The sequence below is a fragment of the Hyla sarda genome, chromosome 5 (assembly GCF_029499605.1).
Source record: "Hyla sarda isolate aHylSar1 chromosome 5, aHylSar1.hap1, whole genome shotgun sequence".
Taxonomy (NCBI): domain Eukaryota; kingdom Metazoa; phylum Chordata; class Amphibia; order Anura; family Hylidae; genus Hyla; species Hyla sarda.
This window is the reverse complement of record NC_079193.1, coordinates 169,826,127-169,851,887: the sequence shown is the minus strand read 5'-3', so window position 1 is coordinate 169,851,887 and position 25,761 is coordinate 169,826,127. Positions and strand designations below refer to the sequence as shown.

General features: G+C 40.2%; 1 protein-coding gene across 5 annotated transcripts in view; it reads right to left on the bottom strand.

The window, feature by feature from the left end:
• Positions 1-25,761, bottom strand: part of LOC130273617 (carboxymethylenebutenolidase homolog) — a 103,296-nt gene that overhangs the window by 24,800 nt on the left and 52,735 nt on the right. For 2 of the 5 annotated variants that reach the window (XM_056520712.1, XM_056520710.1), the window contains exons 3-4: positions 25,440-25,507; positions 126-283 (exon numbers count right to left, since the gene is read on the bottom strand). The exons of 1 other annotated variant lie outside the window; for it this stretch is intronic. Coding sequence is in view for 1 of the 4 variants with exons in the window: in XM_056520707.1 (XP_056376682.1) it covers positions 13,849-13,919 (71 nt within the window). In the remaining 3 variants the exon portion in view is untranslated. Of the gene's footprint in view, positions 1-125; positions 284-13,848; positions 14,218-25,439; positions 25,508-25,761 lie in introns of those variants that run through there. 2 more of the 5 variants (XM_056520711.1, XM_056520707.1) reach the window with 2 other exon arrangements.

The following is a 25,761-nucleotide window of genomic DNA, read 5'->3' as shown; positions in this document are numbered from 1 at the left end:
GATGAGAATGCAGCCTTAGTTATATTTTATAATGTATATGTGAGAAAGCAATTTAGTTATTGTTTGATACTTTACTTAAAGTTGTATTTTTAAATGCAATATATAATATCAAGAAAGAATCTTACCTTATCAGTTGGTTCTTTAGACCGTCTTCTCTTAAAGTAAGCTAGATTCTTACTATGTAGAATCAAAACTCTAAGTTGCTGTTTCAATATATATGCTGCTGAAAAGAGGGTGGCTATGCTAATATTAAGCAATTCCTTAGCGATCTATGATATCTGTGCTAACAATAATAAAAAATGTATGTCAGAATGACTTGGCACTTGTTCAACAGGTTTTACTACTCTTGTTTACTTTTCGACATGCCTTTTTCATTTCTTTCTCGAGTAGTTCATCCACATGTACTAAAACTCTTACATAACAATAAAAATAAAAAAAACAAGAGAAATCAAGAACATATGTTACCTTTTCAATTGATTCTTTAGATTCCTCTGCTATTAAAGAATCCTGGATTCTTACTATTCAGTTGCAATTTGAATATTAGCTACCCATAAGAAGATGATTATGCTTATATTGAACTATTCTTTAGAAAATAATTATATCCAAGCAAACAGCAAATGCATGTAAGATGCATGTCAGAATGACTTTGCAGGACTTAGTACTCTTGTTTAAATTTTTATATTCCATTTCATTTCCTAAGTAGTTCATCTAAATGCACTCAAATTCTTTCAACGTGAGGCTAGGCATGCTGTGTGGCTTATTTGGGAGACTTTCAAACTGGCGAATGGAGTCCTACAAGCCAGGCAATGCTCCATGGGAAAAAAAAAATGCATAATATCTAATTTCCAGAAGAAAATAATTTTCTCTACAGTCCCACTTACTGGAGGTAGCTTCCTAACAAATCAGTGTTCTGTCCTTAAAGGGGTACTACCGTGGAAAACATTTTTTTTTAAATCAACTGGTGCCAGAAAGTTACACAGATTTGTAAATTACTTCTATTAAAAAAATCTTAATCCTTCCAGTACTTTTTAGGGGCTGTATACTGCAGAGGAAATGCTTTTCTTTTTGGATCTCTCTTATGTTACGACCACAGTGCTCTCTGCTGACCTCTGCTGTCCATTTTAGGAACTGTCCAGAGCAGCATATGTTTGCTATGGGTATTTTCCCATGCTCTGGACAGTTCCTATAATGAACAGCAGAGGTCAGCAGAGAGCACTGTGGTCGTGACATGAGAGAAATCCAAAAAGATAAACATTTCTTTTGTAGTATACAGCCCCTAAAAAGTACTGGAAGGATTAAGATTTTTTTTATAGAAGTAATTTACAAATCTGTTTAATTTTCTGACACAAGTTGATAAAAAAAATAAACGTTTTCCATGGTAGTACCCCTTTAAAGGGTGTTATCTTGTGAAAAAGATTTTTATGCCCAGGTTTGGTAATAAAATAAAAAAAACTTATACATACCTCCTCGCTCCCTGACGGGCTTCCTTACCAGGGAATCCCGTCTGCACCTACTGAAACTTTACTTCTTGGAGCTGGAGAGTGTAGCATCTGCAACTGATGTAGATCACAGTGCCGCTCCACCAATCACTTGCCACAGCAGTTACCCGTTTCAGTCTGTAATTGGGAGAGGCACTGTGAGCTATGTCAGCTGCAGACAATACAATACAAATCCTCATAACTAAGATGTTCCATGCCCCATATTAGTTTAGTCGCGCGTCTCTGCACCCTTTCCAGCTCCACAGTGTCCCTTTTATGGACTGGTTCCCAAAACTGAACAGCATATTCCAGGTGAGGCCGTACCAATGCTTTATAAAGGGGGAGTATTATGTCCCTGTCCCTTGAGTCCATGTCTCTTTTTATACATGACAATATCCTGCCGGCCCTGGAAGCAGCAGCCTGACATTGCATGCTATTCTGTAGTCTGTGATCTACAAGTACACCCAGATCCTTCTCTACCAGTGACTCTGCCAGTTTAATCCCCCTAAGATATACGACGCATGCAGGTTATTAGTACCCAGATGCATAACTTTACATTTATCCACATTGAACCTCATTTGCCAAGTGGATGCCCAGACACTTAGTCTATCCAAGTCATCTTGTAACCTATACACATCCTCTATAGACTGTACCGTGCTACAAAGCTTGGTGTCATCTGCAAAGATATAAACAGAGCTGTTAATACCATCCTCTATATCATTGATAAATAAATTAAACAACAGCGGGCCCAGTACAGAACCTTGGGGTACACCACTAATAACCGGGGACCAATCAGAGTACGAATCATTGACCACCAATCTCTGGGTACGATCCATGAGCCAGTGTTCAATCCAGTTACAAACTAAAGTTTCCAAACCCAAAGACCTTAACTTACCTGTCAGATGTCTATGAGTAGTGTAGAGCGGCATAGGCCATATTCGAATTCGCGAATATTCGCGAATATATGGACGAATATTCATCATATATTCGCGAATATTCGCATATTCGTTATAGCCTCGTTTTATTTTCGCATATGCGAAACTTCGCGTATGCGAAAATTTACAGATGTGAAAATTAGCATATACAAAATTAGCATACGCTAAAATTCGCATATGCGTAAATTAGCATATGCTAATTTTCGCATATGCGAATTGTCGCACGCCTGTCTCACACAGTAGTATTAGAGCCTTCTTTACACCACACAAGCTGGAAGCAGAGAGGGGTGATCACTGTGATGTGTACTGTGAAGAAAAAAAAAACAAAAAAAAACAAATATTCGTAATTACGAATATATAGCGCTATATTCGCGAAATTCGCGAATTCGCGAATATGCGATATTCGCGAATAATATTCGAATTGTGAATATTCGCGAGCAACACTATCTATGAGGGACAGTATCAAACGCTTTAGCAAAATCCAGAAACACGATATCCACAGCCATTCCTCTGTCAAGGCTTCTACTCACTTCTTCATAAAAGCAAATTAGATTGCTTTGACAACTTCTATCCTTAGTAAACCCATGCAGGCTATCACTTATAATGCAATTATCCCCTATGTATTCCTGTATATAATCCCTTTATAAGTCCTTCAAACAATTTACCCACAATGCACGTTAGACTTACTATAGTTTCCTGGGAAGACCTAGAGCCCTTTTTGAAGATTGGCACCTCATTCGCCTTGCGCCAGTCCCTTGGCACAATACCAGACACCAGTGAATCTCTATACAGATATTACTGAACTTAGTTCTCTAAGAACTCTTGGGTGCAATCCATCTGGCCCTGGAGATTTGCTTACATTTATATTACTTAACTTACCTTGTACCATTTCTACATTAAGCCAGTTCAGTACATTACATGATGTGTTACCAGCACTGACCTGGCCAATGTCAGCTCCTTCTTCCATAGTGTATACAGAACTAAAGAACCCATTCAGTAGCTCCGCTTTCTCTATATCGCCTGTGACAACCTCCCCATTATCATTATTAAGGGGTCCTACATGCTCTGTCCTTGGTTTTTTTGTATTTATATATCTAAAAAAATATTTAGGATTAGTTTTGCTTTCTTTGTCCACCTGTCTCTCATTTTGAATTTTTGCTGTTTTTATTACATTTTTACATATTTTATTAAGCTCTTTGTACTGTTTAAATGTTATAGCTGACCCATCAGATTTGTATTTTTTTAAAGCTATTTTTTTTGTTGTTTATTGCTCTTTTAACATCATTTGTCAGCCATGTAGGATTTAGTTTTAATCGTTTATATTTGTTCCCCTTTGGTATATATTTAGCTGTATAGTTATTTAGAGTTGATTTAAAGATGTCCCATTTACCTTCTGTATCAGTATTTGACAACACCTCCTCCTAGTCTATGTCCCGTAGTGCAGCTCTCAGCCCAGGGAAGTTTACCTTTTTAAAGTTATATGTTTTTGCCTTCCCCGTCTGTCTTTGTTTTCTACATTTTAAGTCAAAAGTAACTATATTGTGGTCGCTATTACCAAGGTTTTCCCGCACAGTTACATTACCAACCAGCTCTGCGTTGTTGGAAATGATCAGATCCAACAAGGCATCACTTCTTGTTGGGTCCTCCACAAACTGGCCCATAAAATTATCCTGCAATAAATTTAGGAATTGTCGCCCCTTTGTAGTTTTAGCCAACCCCGGACCCCAATCTATATCTGGATAGTTAAAATCTCCTATTATTACCACTGTACCTGCCTGGACGGCCCTCTCTATTTGTTTATGCAGGTTGCTCTCCAGCCCCGCCCAGCAACCTGTCAACCCGATCCGCGATGTGCCGAACTCGAGCGCCAGGCAGACAACACACTGTTTGGCGATCCCGGTCTTTGTGACAGATCGCCCTGTCTGTCCCCCTAATAATTGAGTCCCCTACCACTAGTACCTGTCTGGCCTGCCCTGCACTCCTCCCTCCCTCCTTACTGGAGCAGACACCCCCCTGGCGGTCAGAGGCAGTATCCTGCTGCAGCTCTGTAATGGCATCCCCCTCATCGGCCAAGCGGGCAAACTTGTTGGGGTGTACCAGTTCAGGACTAGCCTCTCTGACACTTTTTCCCCTACCCCGCTTTCTAACTGTAACCCAGCTAACTGCCTGACTGTCCAGCACCTCCGTCCCACTATCCTCCCCCACCTCTACCCCAGAGAGTACCTGCTCAGTGAGCAGGAGACTCCTCTTTGGGTTGTCAATGCATCTCAATGTTGCAAGCTGTTCCTCTAGATCCATAAATATATAAATATAATTATTATTATTTTTATTATAGTATTTTCTTCAAGTTTATATGTTACTAAATCTTCTACGAATGGCCCCATTTCTTTTACTTACAATAGGCACTGTGTCCATTTCCCCTGGTTATTACTTGGATAGCACAATATTTTCATGAATCTTTGTTATGTATATAGTACCTGAAACACTTATGGAGTTGGTGTATAATAAATGTAACTATAAATTGTGCACTTTGAAAGTATTTACCTTTGGTTATGTCCAAACATCGCAAATTTGATATGTGTTGCAGGACTTTGTCTCTGTGATGGCTAAATCCATGCACATACTGTATAAACAAACTAGTCAGCTGTATATATACCATATACCATAAGACCTCAAAGATCTAATGGAATGTTGTGTTGCATTTTTCAATTAATTTATTCCTTTCTGTTCTCATATTGTTTTCCTATCAGCTAGTTAGATACAAACTTAAAATGGCCCCTAGGAATATTCTTGGAAATTTGGTCATTATTTACCGTATATAATCGAGTATAGGCCGAGTTTTTCAGCACGATTTTTCGTGCTGAAAACACCCCCCTCGGCTTATACTCGAGTGAACTCCCCCACCCGCAGTGGTCTTCAACCTGCGGACCTCCAGAGGTTTCAAAACTACAACTCCCAGCAAGCCCGGGCAGCCATCGGCTGTCCGGGCTTGCTGGGAGTTGTAGTTTTGAAACCTCCGGAGGTCCGCAGGTTGAAGACCACTGCGGCCTTCAACATCATCCAGCCCCCTCTCACCCCCTTTAGTTCTGAGTACTCACCTCCGCTCGGCGCTGGTCCGGTCCTGCAGGGCTGTCCGGTGAGGAGGTGGTCCGGTGGGATAGTGGTTCCGGGCTGCTATCTTCACCGGGGAGGCCTCTTCTAAGCGCTTCGGGCCCGGCCTCAGAATAGTCACGTTGCCTTGACAATGACGCAGATGCGTCGTTGTCAAGGCAACGGCTCTATTCCGGGCCGGAAGCGCGGAGAAGAGGCGCCCCCGGTGAAGATAGCAGCCCGGAACCACTATCCCACCGGACCACCTCCTCACCGGACAGCCCTGCAGGACCGGACCAGCGCCGAGCGGAGGTGAGTACTCAGAACTAAAGGGGGTGAGAGGGGGCTGGATGATGTTGAAGGCCGCAGTGGTCTTCAACCTGCGGACCTCCGGAGGTTTCAAAACTACAACTCCCAGCAAGTCCGGACAGCCGATGGCTGCCCGGGCTTGCTGGGAGTTGTAGTTTTGAAACCTCTGGAGGTCCGCAGGTTGAAGACCACTGAGGGCGAATGATGAGAAGAGGATGATGAAGGGGGGGTGTGGGGATGATGAAGGGGGGTGGGGATGATGACAAGGGGATGATGAAGGGGGGGTGTGGGATGATTACAAGGGGATGATGAAGGGGGGATGTGTGGGATGATAAGGGGATGATGAAGGGGGGATGTGTGGGATGATAAGGGGATGATGAAGGGGGGATGTGTGGGATGATGACAAGGGGATGATGAAGGGGGGGATGTGTGGGATGATAAGGGGATGATGAAGGGGGGATGTGTGGGATGATGACAAGGGGATGATGATGAGGATGTTAATGACGGGTCTGGATGATGACAGGGGGGGATGAGGTATTTCCCACCCTAGGCTTATACTCGAGTCAATAACTTTTCCTGGGATTTTGGGTTGAAATTGGGGGTCTCGGCTTATACTCGGGTCGGCTTATACTCGAGTATATACGGTAGTCAAAATTAGGAGCGGTATTAGCCTTCCTGTAATTTACAAATAAAGCAAACAAAACACAAAAATGCTCAAAATAATTCTCATTTGTACATCCACCACAAATTTGTGTGATGTTTATTTTATAAATGAAACTCTACTATTAAAGTTTAAAACTACAGCAGTAAAATGGCAAACACTAGTAATGTAGCTTACTTGGTCTACCAATAAAACATACGCTCTCAGGCACTGTATGTTTGAATTGACCCCGCCTGACATAGATGGCTACATTGAAGCTGTGTAACCTTACAATTCATAAGAACATTACATGTTACTGGGGGCCTAAGAATTTACCATGATTTTCAGCACTGCCAGGAAATTACATTGGTAGTGGCTTCATTATAGAATGTGAGATCCAGGCCTCAGATTTATTTTGTCTGTTACTTACTTGTGTTCTCTAGCAACCCTTTTATTGTATAAAATTAAGCTTTATATTAAATGATTGGGACCTGTCCATTTAAATACTTTGACTCAGAAGCCGAAAATACATCTACTCTAGTATTTACTATGTGTTCATACATGTCCTGTTATTATTATTATTACTGTCACTGATAATAATAAATGGAATTATTTATTATTATTTTATATAACATCATCAATATAGTATTTTCTTTTAGTTTATATGTTAGTAATAGTTGTATGATTGGGTATATTTTTTTCTTTACATTTGGAACAACAACTGTTTGCATTGTATATTATTGGGGGCTAATATTTTCCTGAATCTTTGTCATGTATACAGTACCTAAAGCACTAATAGAGCGGTGTAAAATAACTAACTGTAAATTGTGAACTTTGAGAATGTCATTGTTTACAAAGAAAGAAAACAAAACCCTGAATGCTCCAAAGGGAATCATTGTAACAGTTTGTAATGTTGCAATAAGACTTCAACCTAGAGACACAATATTAAGCAGTGGTATTAATATTATGGTTGATGGGCCATAATATCAGACCGTGGTATTAATATTATAGCTCATGGGACACAATATTAGCGGGTGGTATCAATGTTATGGATCATGGATCTCTATATTAGAAGCCTGTATTAATATTATGGCTGATGAAACACTATTAGGTGTGGTATTAAAGTTATGAAATGTACGATGCTATAAATTATCTGTTTTAGATCCCGCGCTAAAATAATTCAAGATCCCTTATACAGAGGCAGTTCTATTCATTGATATAGCCCCTACATACACAGCTATGTTACTTTTAGGGATGTCTAATGTGAGAAATAAGGGGATTGACTGTTGGAAAATGCTTTGTTTATACAGCTGTTCTGGGATACAGCTATGTACCCTGCTTTTGCACAGCTTTTAAGGGTGTAATAGAAAAACCTGCCTGTACCCAGTTGTCACTACTCTGTGGAATGTACAGAAAAAATTTGCTTCTGCTGGAGAAATGCTGTTTATACAGCTTGATTTGGATATATTTCTTTTCCTTTTTGGAACAATACCTGGTTGCGCTGTATATTATTAGGGATAATATTTTCCTGAATCTTTGTCATGTATACAGTACCTAAAATGCTTATAGAGCGGTGTAAAATAATTGTAACTCTAAGTTGTGAACTTTGAGCATATCATGGATTACAAAGAAAGAAAACAAAACCTAGAATGCTCCAAAGGGAAACATTGTTACGGTTTGTAAGGCTGAAAAAAGACATCAACCTAGAGACACAATATTAGGCAGTGGTAGTAATATTATGGTTGATGGGACATAATATCAAACCGTGGTATTAATATTATAGCTGTTGGGGCCCAATATTAGGCAGTGTTATTAATTTTATGGTTCATGGAGTGCTATATTAGAAGGTGTTATTAATATTATGGCTGCTGAAACATATTAGGCGTTGGTATTCACGTTATGACTGTTGGGGCACAATATTAAGTTTGGTATTCATGTTATGCCTGATTGGGGCACAATATTAACCCCTTAACGACGCAGGACGTATATTTACGTCCTGCGCCGGCTCCCGCGATATGAAGCATCACATGGCGTCGGTCCCGGCGCTCATCAGCGGCCGGGACCCACGGCTAATACCACACATCGCTGATCACGGCAATGTGCGGTATTAACCCTTTAGAAGCGGCGGTCAAAGCTGCGGTCAAAGCTGACCGCCGTTTCTAAAGTGAAAGTGAAACTATCCCGGCTAGTCAGTCGGGCTGTTCGGGACCGCAGCGGTGAAATCGCGGCATCCCGAACAGCTTACAGGACACCGGGAGGGCCCTTACCTGCCTCCTCGCTGTCCGATCGACGAATGACTGCTCCGTGCCTGAGATCCAGGCAGGAGCAGTCAAGCACCGATAACACTGATCACAGGCGTGTTAATACACACCAGTGATCAGCATGAGAGATCAGTGTGTGCAGTGTTATAGGTCCCAGTGTTATAGGTCCCCGGAGCATCGTGGAGGGGTAAGTAATACTTACCGCACAACACGGGGAACATTAAGCTGCTATCCGGCAGCAGCTTAAGCATTTGGCGCTGCCGGATAGCACTCAATGCGATGGCCCCGACATAAAAAAGCATCATATGTCGATGCTGACATCGACATGCCATGGCCTCTGAGAGGTCACTGTATATTACAAATATACATATAATGGTATTATCTACATTTTATAAAAAGTTTTTGTTGACGACAGGTACACTTTAAGGGGTTAAGAGTTAGTATTACCTTATTCCTGTAAATGGTATTTAACTTTACAAATGTACAAAAGAAAACAGCCTATTCTATGAAATGTGTTTGATATATGTATTAAAATTAAATAAAAGACACATAGTAACCATTTGTAAGGTTGAAAATGTAGTATTATGGTTGATGGGACATAAAATCAGGGCATAGTATTAATATTATAGCCGCTGGGACCCAATATTAGGCAGTGTTATTAATTTTATGGGTCATGGATTACTATATTAGAAGGCGGTATTAATATTATGGCTGCTGAAACATATTAGGCAGTGGTATTCATGTTATGACTGTTGGGGCACAATATTAGGTTTGGTATTCATGTTATGGGTGCTGGGGCACAATATTAAGAGTTAGTATTACTTTATTTCTGTAAATGGTATTTAACTTTACAAATGTACAGAGGAAAACTGCTTATTCTATGAAATGTGTTTGATATATGTATCAAAAACTATATAAAGGACACATAGTAACCGTTTGTAAGGTTGAAAATTTAGTATCATGGTTGATGGGACATAATATCCAGGCGTGGTATTAATATTATAGCTGCTGGGACACAATATTAGGCAGTTATTAATTTTATGGGTCATCGAACTCTATATTAGAAGTCTGTATTAATATTATGCAATGTGCGATACTATAAATGATATGTTTTAGATCCAACACTAAAATAATTCAAGATCCCTTACATAGAGGTGTCTCTATTCATTGATATATACTCATATTGTATAAATAAACTATTCAGCTGTAATTATGTCTTATCATATTATATCTACATGTGTGAATATAGCATCAAAAGCCTCTGTTTCTATATATATTGTGATATAATTATTTATATAACATTCTGTGCTGCTGTGGAAACCTGATATAAATTTTATATATATTCACATTTTCTATAAATTTATATTACATACTGAGCAAAAAAAAAAAACAGTTCTTTGAAATGTGTTTGCCTATATGACTACTTCTAAAGTGAAATTAATAACAGGATGAACTATTGTGCTAATACATGCTTCTCTGTCTTGTATAACACGGGGCTGCATGTATTTACTTATCAGTCAAGAGAATGACTGTAATGAATAACGTGACAAATTGCGGTACTGAACCCCTAATACAGGCTCCTTTGTCTGATATAACAGATGGAAGCATGCTTTTTACTACAAGCTGCTTGGTTATCCCTGTAAATAAAAATATAATAATGTATTTTTACTCTATGTGCTTGTTATTCAATGACTGTATCTAAATGTATTTAACACTTATCTTGTATAAAAAAAAATATTTTGATATATGTTTTATGTAGAAACAATTCTGTGAAATGTGTTTGAATCTATGATTACTTCTATTAATAAAGCTTTATAAAATGATAGACTGTTGTCTGTTTTTATCATAAGGCATACATGTCAGTACATGTTTACATATTACTATAAGGTAATGAAGGGTTAACAAAGTTATGCGTGAAATGCTGCGTGACAAGTCGGCACAAAGGGCCTATTGAGGCTCTTCTAGAAAAGGGGGTGTGGCCAGCTGTCACATTAGTTCCGCTGGAGTTTGACGAGAAGTTTCAGGGGGCGTGGCCACCTGTTACATTAGTCATTGATGGAATTTATTTTTCGGTTTTATTAATTTTTTTATGGTATATGAAGTGACCAAAAATGCACAATTTTGAATTTGGTATTTTTTTTAGGTGTACGCCATCGACTGTTTAACTAACCTTATCTTTTAATACTTTGGACATTTACGCACGCGGTAGTACCTCATATGATTATGTTTGTTTTTGATTACATTATTTAAAAAAATGGGAAAAGGGGGGTTATTCAAACTTTTATTAGGGAAGGGGTTAATTCACTTTAATTCTTTTTTTTACACATTTTTTTAGTGTGCGATAACATGCAATTTTTTAATTGCATACACTGAACAATGCTGAGCTTTGGCTCTTCATTGATCAGTGTAATCGGTGCTCGGCTGCTCTAGCCTGCCATGGCTGGCTGGGGACATCAGAACACGGATCGGACGGTGAGGAGGAAGATAAGGGCCCTCCCGCCATCCAGTCAGCTGATCGGAATCCGCGATTTCACCACAGATGTCCCAATCAGCTTTGCTGAGCAAACCTGCACATTAACCCCAGCATTTGAACTTTGATTGTGGCATCTAAAAGGTTAATGCCAGGCATCGGCTCTATCTATGATGTCCGGAATTAACCGGGGTCTTGGCTGCTCATAGCAACCAGGACCCACCGGATGTGAAGCGTGCTCAGCTCATAAGCACGCTTCAAGCCCCAGTAACGGGACAAGGATGCAAGGGTTAATAATGATTTAAGTGTAGACATTGTTTTTCTGTTTAGTTAACAGGTTCTTTGCTGAGAGGGGAGTGTTTACACACAGGAGGATGCGCACGAATGTCATCAGCCAGTAGCTTGTTCCAAGTTATGATAGATTACTAAGTCCTTGCGCATCGGTGGATGCGCATTTAGGTCATCTGTCAGTGGCTCAGTCTGGCGACTGCCAGAGCACAAAGTTCTTGCGCATCGGCTGGTGTGCATCCCTGTCAGAACTGACATATCTAATGGGAAGCAATGGAGGTTTTACCTCTTCCCTATTGGTGAGATTGATGCAATTCGATTGGTACCTTCTGACATTGATCCTTTAGTCTTTCTGATGTGAAGGGCTCGGGACATAATAAGCAATGTTATTGACTCAAATAGGTCCGGCCTCATAATGAGGTCATCAAGGAACATTTTATGAATCCCAGATACAGTGTTTGTTACTCCTGCTTGTTGTCCTGCTTCCTCTTGACAAAGCCACGGATCAGTGGTGAAACATGTTGAGGGGGGCTGTGTTAGTGTTTTAATAACATAGGTGCTAGACCTGATATATACCTAAGCATACTGCAGGCGCAAGGCAGTTATGTACAGTAACACCTGAGTGTGGTCTGCTGGCCAACATTGGATTGGAAGATACTATTGACACTCACTCATTTTGTACTAGCACATAAATATTTTAACCTTTGTGTGTAATTTCAATAAAGATGCTAACTTTAGTGGTGTGGGGAATACAGGGTATTTTTGAACATCTTTTGGCTGGTCTATGAGCTTATAAATTTAGAATTCACCCTCCATACACTGGTCTTGTTTTAGTGTCTACTAGTAGAGGACATATGCTTCTTCACTGACAGCAGAGGTCCTGTTCCGGTGATCGCGGGGTCCCCCACTGGTTGGACCCCCTGCGGTCAGCTGTGGATAGGGGATAAGTTAGTTTTGCCTTGAGTTCTCCTTTAAACCATGTGCCTTGTCAAACAATGCTGTGCCTGCCTGGCATTGACTTACCACAAATCAGGCGGCTTGCAACTTTTTTTTGCGAGTTTGCAAAAAAAATTGCCACTGATAAATTCCTTACCACTGCATCTGCAAACATAGAGACTGTTTTCTCACAAAGCTGCTGTGGGCAAAAAGTCACAATAAAGTCCCACACAAAGTGTGTGCGACTTTTTTGCACCAAAACATGGAAAAAAAGGGCTAAATCCCTTAATAAATTCCCCCCATAATATTACATGTTTAACTAGATTTCTGCGGACAAGACAATGTTTTCTGATTGCCATACAATATTTGGAATTGGGAAATAAACTTCCCCCTTGTATGGGGGAATTAGCATTTGTAACATTAGAAGGTGTTTTTTGTCAGGATTCTGGATTAATAGGGTTATAGGTTGGACCCTTATCTTTTTTTTTTTTTTTTCAACCATATCAACTATGTAACTAGAGTAGTAATATATCTGTGTTAAAAAAAACTGCTAAGTCATTCTGACCAGCCTCTTACTTTTCTGTTTGCATAATCACCCTCACATGGGTAGTTTCTTAGTTTTTTTTTTTTTTACTTTATTTTCACAGAAATTGAAAATTATATATTGCATTTAAAATAGAACATTTTATAAAGAGTGTTGAATAGTTTGCATGGGGCAAAACATAACATATAATTGCAAAATATAAACATAATTATACTTCATATAACTCTGATCCTCAAACAGTTAACAGAGTTTGGCCATAGACCTTAATAACTTTTGCTTAAAACCTTTCATTTAGACATATTTCAGTGCCTAAAAGTGTTCCTTTGCTTTATACTATACACTATACATATGACACACCAACACAATTCCACTTTTACTTCAAGTATAACAAAATGGTAGATTTGTGAGAGAAACATCTTTCTGAAAAAAAGACCATGTGTATGGGGTTGTTTCTGCGGTATGTGCATTCACAAGTCTCATTCAGATGTATGAAACAGTTGTTGACATTTCTGCAGCAATTCTGCTACGTGTAAACTTACCCTGACAGTATGCCCATGAGAACGAAAAGTGTATCTGTCATTTGCAAAAATGTTTAATACAATGTAAATAACATTATGGGGGTAGATTTATCCAAACTTGTCTAGAGAAAAGTTGACCAGTTGCTCATAGTAACCAATCCGATCGCTTCTTTCATTTTTCAGAGGCCTTTTTTTTTTTTTTTATAAATGAAAGAAGCGATCTGATTTGTTACTATGGGCAACTGGTCAACTTTTCCTCTGCACAGGTTTTGATAAATCTCCCCCTATATGTATATTTGTACTATGCATTGGTTAAAAAATTTCTATATGTTTGGGTAAAAAAATGTTTGTCTTGCTCCTGCAGCTAACTGATACCTACCTCTCCGATCCTGCGCTGATCCCCTGTTTAACCTCCAGTTGGCACTCCAGTCTTACTTTAGGTGCAGACATCACATCACAGACTGTAACAGTCAATCAACAGCCTTCACAGTCACACTCCATACTTCTGGCATCATGACTCCCATCATTAAGTGTTGATGCCAGAACAAAGCGTGACCACTGAGGCCTCTGATTGGCTGTCAAAGTCATTGGACGTCTGCTCCTAAAGTTAGACCCGAGTGTGACTGTAGGGATCAATGCAGGATCAAGGCTAGGTTCACACTACGTTTGTGATTTCATCACATGTATCTGTCAGCTTAGGCTGCTTTCACACTACAAAATCCTCAGTTTTTAAACATCCATAGGAAGATCCGTGTGAAAATCAGCTGAAAACGGCAGTAACAAAATCCTATACGTCCGTTAGAAACTCCTATTATAATCTATGGGATTTTCTAATATCCGTATTAATCCGTTATAGTCCATGAACAATTTCTCCCGTTACTATCTTCCGTAACAAACTAACGTCCGTTATCTTTTTTTTTTCTTTTTTTTTATTGATTATAAACAACATTACACAAGAAAAGCAGTATAAATATATTACATATACAAAGGACAAACAAAAAGAAAGGCACAACCTCTAATCCCCTTCCCATGTACCTCCTTCTTACCTCCCCTCCCACCCTCTGTCAGCCTGGCAATAAAACCTTAAAATCTTTTATCCCATTGTAACCATTTATTTTCTATTTTACCGTATTTGGGGCAATTTTTATAATACATTAACTCGTAGTTTTTAACCTTATTAGTAGATTCTAACCATTCTGCTTTCCCGGGCGCTATAGGAGCCATCCATTTTCTCAAAATCAGGACCTTTGCAACTCCCAGTACCCCAAGTATCAACTCCTTATTTTTTCCACTTTCTATCTTTAATCCTAGAATAGCCACCTCAGGCTCAAATTCCAACACTAGTTGTAATCTCTCCTCTATAGTAAGGAAAACCTCACTCCAAAACTTCTGTACTCTTGAGCAGTTCCAAACCATATGTAGCCAATTAGCTCCTACTTTCTTACATTTGGGGGCATTGTGAGTCTTCCCTAGCTTTAATTCTATAAAGAAAACTTGGTGAATAGTGTTCTATATGCTAACATAAGAAAGGACACCCTATTATTTACATTAATTGTGGATATTTATATTTTTCTAAGTGCAGTTTTCCATTCCTCTTCTACAATCCCCCCTATATCCAAACCTTGTCCTAATCTCTGCCTCACTGTATCCCACCCTTTCTCCACTAACAATTTATATATTGAGCTCATTAACTTACTCTGTCCACCCTGTGCTTTCCTAATAAATTCTGTTATGTGATACTCCTCTACTTTAAATTTTTCTTTTCTCTCTTCTCTCTTCAGTGCATCTTTCATTTGTAAATAACCAAAGTAATTCCAACTACTTAGACCAAATCTATCAGTTAACCATTGCCACTCACATATTTCACCATCTATGCACAAGTGACCAACCGTGACCATTCCTTTTTCCTCCCAATTCAAATATTCTACAAATTTCTTTATTTCTGGGAAGCACTCATTATCCCATATAGGGGTACACCAGATGCTACTTACTATGCCCATTCTTCGTTTCATCTTCTCCCATACCTGGGTCAGAAGGTTTCCTACTGTGCTCCCTACTTTTGTTTCCTTCTTTAATCTCCCTCTTTCTAACAGTTCCCATATTGATCTGCCTTCCACTCCTTCCTTATTAAAAAATTCCACCAGAGTTTGTTGTTCTTGTATCATTGAGGTTAGCTGGGCCACTATAAAGTATAAGAAAAAATTGGGTATACTCAGACCCCCATTCTCTAATGGAAGATTTAGGTTCTGGCTCTTAATCCTCACCCTTTTCCGATTCCAAACTAGTTCATTTACTTTCCTGTCTAATTTATAAAAAAAAACATTTTTTATCCACACGGGTGAAGCTTTCAGATAGTGTGTAATCATTGGGAGTATTACCATCCTCAACAACCCTATTCTGTCTGCCATACTAAGTCTCATCTTACTCCAAACATTTATTTTTTCTCTCACTTTCTTACTTAAGAGTTCTAAATTAAGTTTTTCAAAGTCAGATGTCTGACTTACATAGTTAGTATGGTTGAAAAAAGACATACGTCCATCAAGTCCAACCAGGGAATTGAAGGGAAGGGTGTAAGGGGATAAGGGAAAGGGATGTAGTTTTATAATTCTGCATAAGCATTAATGTTATTTTGTTCCAGGAATGTATCTAACCCTGTTTTAAAGCTGTTAATTGTTCCTGCTGTGACCAGTTCCTGAGGTAGACTGTTCCATAAATTCACAGTCCTCACGGTAAAGAAGGTGAGTTGCCCCTTTAGACTAAACCTTTTCTTCTCCAGACGGAGGGAGTGCCCCCTCGTCCATTGGGGGGGGGTTTAACCTGGAACAGTTTTTCTCCATATTTTTTGTATGGGCTATTTATATACTTATATACGTTTATCATATCCCCCCTTACACGTCTCTTCTCAAGACTAAACAATTGTAACTCCTTTAATCGCTCCTCATAGCTAAGATGTTCCATGCCCTATATTAGTTTAGTCGCGCATCTCTGCACCCTTTCCAACTCCGCAGTGTCCCTTTTATGAACAGGCGACCAAAACTGAACAGCATATTCCAGGTGAGGCCGTACCAATGCTTTATAAAGGGGGAGTATTATGTCCCTGTCCCTTGAGTCCATGCCTCTTTTGATACATGACAATATCCTGCTGGCTTTGGAAGCAGCAGCCTGACATTGCATGCTATTCTGTAGTCTGTGATCTACAAGTACACCCAGATCCTTCTCTACCAGTGACTCTGCCATTTTAATCCCCCCTAAGACATACGATGCATGCATGTTATTAGTACCCAGATGCATAACTTTACATTTATCCACATTGAACCTCATTTGCCAAGTGAGATCTTAATACCAAGGTATTCTAGACTATCACTAGTTTTTAGAATTTTAACTGCACCAATCGTGACCTCTATTTCTTCGTCAAGGGGTAGTAAGCCGGATTTTTGCCAGTTAATTTTCATACCCGAAAAAGATCCATAACTTTCTACCAATTAATAACTTCAGGAACTTTAATCTCTGGGTTTCTAATAAACAAAACAACATCATCTGCATATAGCAATATTCTCTCCCTCTCATCTTGGATCCCAAACCCTTGAAAACACCTCATGCACCTAATCATTGCTGCTAATGGCTCTATAAATCAATAACGGACTATAACAGATTAATACGGATATTAGAAAATCCCATAGACTATAATGGGATTTTCTAACAGACGTATAGAATTTTGTTACTGCCGTTTTCAGCTGATTTTCACATGGATCTTCCTACAGATGTTTAAAAACGGAGGATTTTGTAGTGTGAAAGAAGCCTTACCGCTGAAAATGGAATGCCAATGTATAATAATTGCAGTGGGTGCCATTTATTTCACTGGCCCAAATGGCACCAGCAAATAGTGCAGCAGACCGCATATGGTGACTATGTTTGGGGCATTGCAATATACATTAGCATCCCTTTCACGATGCATCTGAAGAAATCACTAACACAGTGTGAACCTTGCTTTAGTTTGTTATTTTAATGTATTTATGACCTTTACCATGGATAACCCTGTTAACTCCATCCTGTTATGCACTGTAAAAGTATCTAACATTAAGCAGATTGTTCCCTCAAACTGTATTTGGATGTGTGAGCACAGCATCTGTGTCCAATGCAAGTTGTTTTATACTGCACCTTGCATGAGTATTCACCCCCTTTGGGCTTTTTGCCCACTTTGCTACTGTTACAAACTGGAATTCAAATAGACTTGTAGGGGTAGATTTATCAAAACCTGTCCAGAGAAAAGATGCAGAGGTTTTTGAAAGAAGCGTGTGAAAAATGAAAGAAACAATCTGATTGGTTGCTATGGGCAACTCAGCAACTTTTCCTCTGGACAGGTTTTGATAAATCTACCCAAAGAGATTATCCAGGATTAGAAAAACAAAGCTTATATCCTCTGGGTTGTGTGTAGTATGGCAGCTCAGTTCCATTGAAGCAAATGGTAATAATACCACACACAACCTGAGCACAGCAGTGGTACTGTTTTTAGAAAATAATTTGCTCTGTTTTTCTATATCCTCTTTAAATAGACTTTTTACCATTTGATCAACACAATATGTATTGTACTTTGAAAGTACTTTTTTATTGTGACACAAACAATAATGAAAGTAAAAAAGTTGGAAGTCAATACTTGGTAAAACCATCGGCTGCAATTACACCTGCAAGTATTTTGGGATATGTCTTTACTAGCTTTGCACATTGTTTGTCCATTCTTCTTGGAAAAAAAGCTAATGCTTAGTCAGATTGGATCAAGACCATCAGCAAACAGAAACTTTCAAGTCCATAGATTCTCAGTTGGATTCAGGCCTGGGCTTTAACTTCCTTTGATGGAAACCAATCCATTGTAGCTCTGGCTGAATGTTAGGGTCATTGTCCTGCTGAAATATGAGCCTCTGTCCCAGTCTCAAGTCTTTTGCAGACAACAAGGATTGTCCTGTATTTGGCTCCACCATCCCCACAGCATGATGCTTCCAATATGTTTCACTGTGGGAATGATGTGCTCAGAGTTATTGGCAGTGTTGGGTTTCCGGAACACATAGCGATTTGCACTGAGGCCAAAAATTTTAATTTTGGTTTCATCTGACTAGAGCACCACCCTCTTCCACATTTGTTGTGTCTCTCACATGGATTTTTGGCAAACTTCAGCTGGGATTACTTGTGACTCACTTTTAACAATGGCTTTTTTCTTGCCACTTTTTCATGAAGGTTAGATTTGTGGTTGTCCGGTCAACATATCCTTCCATCTGACCTGTTGATATTTGTAGCTCCTCCAAAGTTACCATAGGTAATCACAGCAAAATTGCAGGAAAACACATCAAGACCATGGAAAAAGTTACACCACGTGAACACAGTCTAAGGGGTTAAGTAGCAATAGAATAAATCTCATGATTAAACATTAGCACATGATAAACAATTATCAACAAGCTAAAACCAACATGAGCTCAAGGTCTTTACTACGACTAAAGGGTCCTTTAATATTAACAAAAAAAAACAGTAATGAGAAATGATAAGCAAGTAAGACTCATATTAATGCTGATTTACTCTTACACTGCAGGATAATTAGTTTATTAATTTGCGTTGCATACTAGAATGCAGATTGATTGCATTATTGATATATGTCAGTTCTAGAGTATCAAGATCAGAGCTCTGTAGTGCTGCAAATAAACCTCCCTAGAATGAAAAGGTTGTTGCTGTCAGTCCTTGCGGGAATTGAGTTATTTGACTTTTAAGGGGTACTCCGCCCCTAGACATCTTATCCCTTATCCAAAGGATAGGGAATAAGATGTCTGATCGCTGTGGTCCCACCGCTGAGAAGCCCCGCAATCTCTTCTGCAGCACCGGGTCATCTGCTGCACGGAGCGAACTTCACTCCTTGCCTGATGACGGGCGATACAGGGGCCGGAGTATCTTGATATCACAGCCCTGCCCCTTTGTGATGTCATGGCCCACACCCACAATGCAAGTCTATGAGAGGGGTTGTGGTGACCGTCACGCCCACTCTCATAGACTTGTATTGAGGGGGCAGGGAGTGACATCATGAGGGGGTGGGGCCCTGACGTCACTATACTCTGGCCCCGTTTCGCCCGTCATCTGGCACAGAGCGAAGTTCGCTTTTGTGCAGCAGAAGACACAGGGTGCTCCAGGAGAGATCGCAGGGGTTCCCGGCGGCAGGACCCCCGCAATCAAACATCTTATCCCCTACCCTTTGGATAGGGGATAAGATGTCTAGGGACAGAGTACCCCTTTAAGATTATTCTGTAATACTGACCCCTGAGCTACCTCCAGCTGTAGAGAATACTCCACCATCTCCTGTATCTAAAATTCAATTTATAATTCCTCTCAGCTTATCCCTAGGTCCCTTGTTAACTTTCTTCATTCCAGATGGATCTGGTCCTTTTTAATTTTCTGAAGATGCTGCCAAGAGGATCAGAGAGATGTTCAGCAACCCCCAGTTGGAGATTCTATTCTGTTATAGAGATTGGAGTACTTATGACACTATACCCTCAAGGTTTGTTTCATCAGGCTGACTGGACTATGCCCAAGAAATATGGATGCTATTCTGTGGGCCATGTCAGACCTGTTCCTCATCCCATATTATGAACCATACACTTAACCCATTGTGCATAATGGACTGTGAATTTGCCCTTTTAGCATTGTGGGTTCTGTCCCATTTTACCTTGTTTGGGTCTCAGGCCATTTTCCCATTTGTTTAATTCATAACATATGATAAAAAAGCAAGTTTAAAAACATAAACTAAATGAGTAACAAACTGGTGCAGAGGGAGAGATGACTCAGTCTGCAAGGGATTGCATTATACAAAGGAAGAAGGAGGGAGACACTAGGTGTGGGAAGAAGTGGTTCATATGGCCATAAAGTGACAGCAGGATTATTGTAGGTCGTAGTATATTATATAATATTACATTACAGGTAGCAAAGAAGTTTGTCTCTTGCGTGACTAGAAGAGCAACATGATGAGAGACTCTGGGTATGTGGGTTTAGCTGGCAGTTCTAGAAGACACAGGACGTCACCAGAAGCAGGAAAAACAGGACCACGGCAGGGACTGGAATACAGTTTGGCTGACAGCCGATGATATTTTAGCATGTCAAGAAAACCATATCAGCCGACGAATAAGTGTTTGTTTGTTCATCGCCTGATTGGCCCTATAACACAAAGCAATGTAAACTTATTTGGTCAACAATCGCATGTTATAGGACCAAGAATACTAATGCCAGGTTAATACAAAGTAGAGTCAACAACAAAATAAAGAACTATGACCTACAATAAGACAAAGTACTAGAACAGTGTCTTTGGGGTGGCACAGCCCAGAGCTGGGGGCTAACTTGACAAGTATTGGAGCTACTCTGCCACTGGGCATAACCCCTATAGGCACTGGTGTTGCAAAAGCGCTAAGCCATTTTAAGCCATTTAAAGGGACATTAGAGACAGTTCTGCCCAAGTGGCCGTGATGTGGCGAGTGGGCTTGCACATTTTGATCAAAATGTATACTAATGACCTGTTACTTTTATAAATATGCTAAGAAGCAAAGCATCTTTGTACAAGACATGGATGTGTGGCCTTGTCTTTTTTTCTACATTTATGTCTCATCTGTGAGACAGTTGCAGAGCAATTGTCCCGAAAAGACTAATAGACAAAATGGCTAGCGCATAGAAAAATTGCGGCAGCATAAAAAGTGCAGCACCAGAGTCCAGAAAAATGAGGCATGTACACATGGCTGAAAAATAAGAACAAGCGCATATCCAAGAGTCCAGAAGACTCTATAATGCAGGACGGAGAAACAGACAAAGAAATTATTTTCTAAATAATCCCTCTCTGTATTTTATTTTTGAAAATTTAAGTTTAAAAATCACACGCAACAAGCGTTCCTTGGTGTAATGGTTAGTACTCTGGAAAATTCAAGTTTAAATTATCAGAAAGTCCAGAAGACTCTATTGATGCAGGACGGTGAAAATCACAGAGAAATCCTTTTCCAAATAAAATTTTTCATCAAATCAAGATGAAAGCAGCGGCCAGAAAAATTGCAGCAGCAGAAAAAGTGTAGCACCAGAGGCCAGAAAAATTAGGCATGTACACATGGCTGAAATATAAGAACAAGCGCATATCCAAAAGTCCAGAAGACTCTATGATGCAGGACGGTGAAAATCACAGAGAACTCCTTTTCAAAATAAAATTTTTCATCAAATCAAGATGAAAGCAGCGGCCAGAAAAATTGCAGCAGCAGAAAAAGTGCAGCACCAGAGGCCAGAAAAATTAGGCATGTACACATGGCTGAAATATAAGAACAAGCGCATATCCAAAAGTCCAGAAGACTCTATGATGCAGGACGGTGAAAATCACAGAGAAATCCTTTTCAAAATAAAATTTTTCATCAAATCAAGATGAAAGCAGCGGCCAGAAAAATTGCAGCAACAGAAAAAGTGCAGCACCAGAGGCCAGAAAAATTAGGCATGTACACATGGCTGAAAAATAAGAACAAGTGCATATCCAAGAGTCCAGAAGACTCTATAATGCAGGACGGAGAAACAGACAAAGAAATTCTTTTCTAAATAAAATTTTTCATCAAATAAAGAAACAGAGTTCATCCCTCTCTGTATTTTACTTTTGAATATTTAAGTTAAAAAATCACACGCAACAAGCATTCCTTTAATGGTTCCTTGTAATGGTTCGCACTCTTGAAAATTCAAGTTTAAATTATCATAAAGTCCAGAAGACTCTATAATGCAGGACGGTGGTGCGGTGTGACTCTCCGCTTTGAGGCAAGTCAACCCCAAGATGGCGTGACACTGCCGTATCCTGGATGTGGAATAGCACCTGGGGAGCTGGGGGGGTGCCGGTGATGTGGAGCAAGACGCAGCAGTGGAAGAGGACTCGGCCGAGGAGGTTATGGAAGAGGATGGAGTAGAAGGAGGAGAGGAGGTGGCAGCAGGCCTACCTGCAAGTCGTGGTGGTGTCACCAACTCCTCTGCAGAGCCACGCATTCCATGCTTGGCAGCCGTCACCAGGTTTACCCAATGCGCAGTGTAGGTGATATACCTGCCCTGACCATGCTTTGCAGACCAGGTATCAGTGGTCAGATGGATCCTTGCCCCTACTCTGTGTGCCAGACATGCCATAATTTCCTTTTGCACAATGGAGTAAAGGTTGGGGATTGCCTTTTGTGCAAAAAAAATTCAGCTGGGTACCTTCCACTGCAGTGTCCCAATGGCTACAAATTTTTTAAAGGCCTCAGACTCCACCAGCTTGTATGGTAAAAGCTGGCGGGCTAGCAGTTCCAACAAGCCATCTGTCAGACGCCGGGCTAGGGGGTGACTTTGAGACATTGTCTTCTTACGCTCAAACATCTCCTTGACAGACACCTGACTGTGGGCAGATGAGCAGGAACTGCTCAAGGCGAGAGATGGAGAGGCGGATGGTTGAGAGGGGGCAAGGAGGGCAGCAGTGGTTGACCTGCCTGAAGATGCTGGACCAAGAGGAGGATAGCGACTTTGACTTTGTGTGCTGCTTGTACTGACGTGTTGATCCCATAGGTGTTTGTGATGTGACATCATGTGCCTTCGCAAAGCAGTTGTGCCTAGGTGGGTGTTGGACTTCCCACGACTCAGTTTCTTCTGGCACAGGTTGCAAATGGCCTCGCTGTTGTCAGAGGCAGACACACACAAAAAAAATGCCACACTGCTGAGCTCTGCGATGACAGCATTCTGGTGGTGGCAACAGCATGCGTTGATTGGAGTCCCGTCTGGCTGACCCCGGGTGCTGATGCATGCTGTCTGACTGTGCCACTAGCTCCTTGCGACGACCTCCCCCTGCTTCCAACTCGTCTCCTCCTCCTCTCTGTCTCCCCATCTGAACTTTCCCCCTCTTCTTGTCTTCTAGCGGGCACCCACGTGGAATCCACGGACACATCGTCATCATCAACACCGCTATCTGACACCTCAAGAAAGGAAGCAGCAGCGGGTACAACATCATCATCACACCGTATGTCCATGTGTGTAATGCTGCCTGACTGAAACATATCCCTGTTAACTACATCCTCTGGTAATAATGGTTGCGCATCACTAATGTCTTCAAACTGATGTGTAAATAACTCCTCTGACGGATCAAGTAAAGCTAGTGTTGGTGGTGGCGGCAGGCGGGCAAGTGGTAGCATGAGAGGTGCCCGAAGCTAAGCTAGAGGAGGAGAAGGATGGTGCGTCAAGGTTCCGAGCGGAAGTTGTAGTAGATTGGGTGTCTTTTGATAGCCAGGCAACCAAGTCCTCAGAACTTTGGGGGTTCAGGGTACGTGGCCTCTGAACACTGGCCATTCTAGGACCAAAGGTAATCCCAGCACCACGATGGCCCCTGTGGGGTAGCCTTCCACTGCCTGTCATTTTTTTGGTTAAATTTGCACAAGTGTAACACCACATATGATTTGCACTAGGGTGACACAATTTGCCCTGCAGGCAAAAAAACTGGTAACTTTGACGTCAACTGACAGTGACTGGTTTTATTTAACAGCCAAAAAAGTTTTTTTTTTTTTATTTGCACAACTGTCACACCTAATGTGATTTGAATTAGTGTAACAATGAGAAAAAAAGCTTGCCAGTGGAGTTCCCCTTCTAAGCAGTGGTCCCCAACCAGGGTGCCTCCAGCTGTTGCACAACACACAGACTGATATATTTCAGCCCTTTCAATACTGTAGTAGTTAGTTGCTTTAAAGAAAAAAAGCTTGCCAGCGGAGTTCCCCTTTAATGCAGTGGTCCCCAAACAGGGTGCCTCCAGCTGTTGCAAAATACACGGACTGATATATTTCAGCCCTTTGAATACTGTAGTAGGTAGTTCCTTTAACTCCTTGGGGACGGAGCCCATTATAACCCTAAGGACGGGAGCATTTTTTGCAATTCTGACCACTGTCACTTTAAGCATTAATAACTCTGGGATGCTTTTACTTTTCATTCTGATTCCGAGATTGTTTTTTCGTGACATATTCTACTTTATATTAGTGGTAAAATTTCAGCGTTACTTGCATCATTTCTTGGTGAAAATTTCATGAAAATTTTGAAAATTTAGCATTTTTCTAACTTTGAAACTCTCTGCTTGTAAGGAAAATAGACATTCCAAATAAATTATATCTTTATTCACAAATACAATATGTCTACTTTATGTTTCCATCATAAAGTTGACATGTTTTTACTTTTTGAAGACATTAGAGGGCTTCAAAGTTTAGAAGCAATTTTCCAAATTTTCATGAAAAATTCAAAATATGATTTTTTCAGGGACCAATTAAGTTTGAAGTGGATTTGAGGGGCCTTTCTGTGAGAAAAACCCCATTATGGACGCCAATATGAAAAGTGCACCCCTCAAAGTATTCAAAATGACATTCAGAAACTTTGTTAACCCTTTAGGTGTTTCACAGGAATAGCAGCAAAGTGGAGGAAACAAATCTAAATCTAATTTTTTTACACTAACATGTTCTTGTAGACCAATTTTTAGACTTTTTACAAGGGGTAAAAGGAAAAAAAGACTCCTAAAATGTATAGCCCAATTTCTCTTGAGTATGACTATACCTCATATGTGGATGTTAAGTGCTCTGCGGACGCACAACATGGCTCAGAAGGGAAGGAGCAGCTTTGCGATTTTGGAGAGAGAATTTTGTTGGAATGGTTTTAGGGGGGCATGTCGCATTTAGGAAGCCCCCATGGTGCCAGAGCAGCAAAAAACAACCACATGACATACTATTTTGGAAACTACACACCTCAAGGAATGTAACAAGCATTACAGTAAGAACTTATACCTCACTGGTTTATTGAACAGTGGGTTGTAAAAGTGAAAAATTTGATTTTTAACACTAAAATTTTTGTGTTACCCCAAATTTTTCATTTTAACAAGGTGTAATTGAACAAAAATCCCCCCAAAATTTGTAGCCCAATTTCTCATGAATAAGTAAATACCTTATATGTAGACGTAAATTGCTCGACGAGCGCACTACAGGTCTCAGAAGAGAAGGAGCGCTGTTTGGCTGTAAGAGAGAGAATTTTGCTGAAATTGAAGTTGGGGGCCATGTGCATTTACAAAGCCTCCGTGGTGCCAAAACAGCGGAAACCCCATGTGACCCCATTTTGGAAACTACACCTCCCAGGGAACGTAATAAGCATTACAGTAAGAACTTATACCTCACTGGTTTATTGAACAGTGGGTTGTAAAATTGAAAAATTAGATTTTTAACACTAAAATTTTTGTGTTACCCCAAAATTTTTCATTTTAACAAGGTGT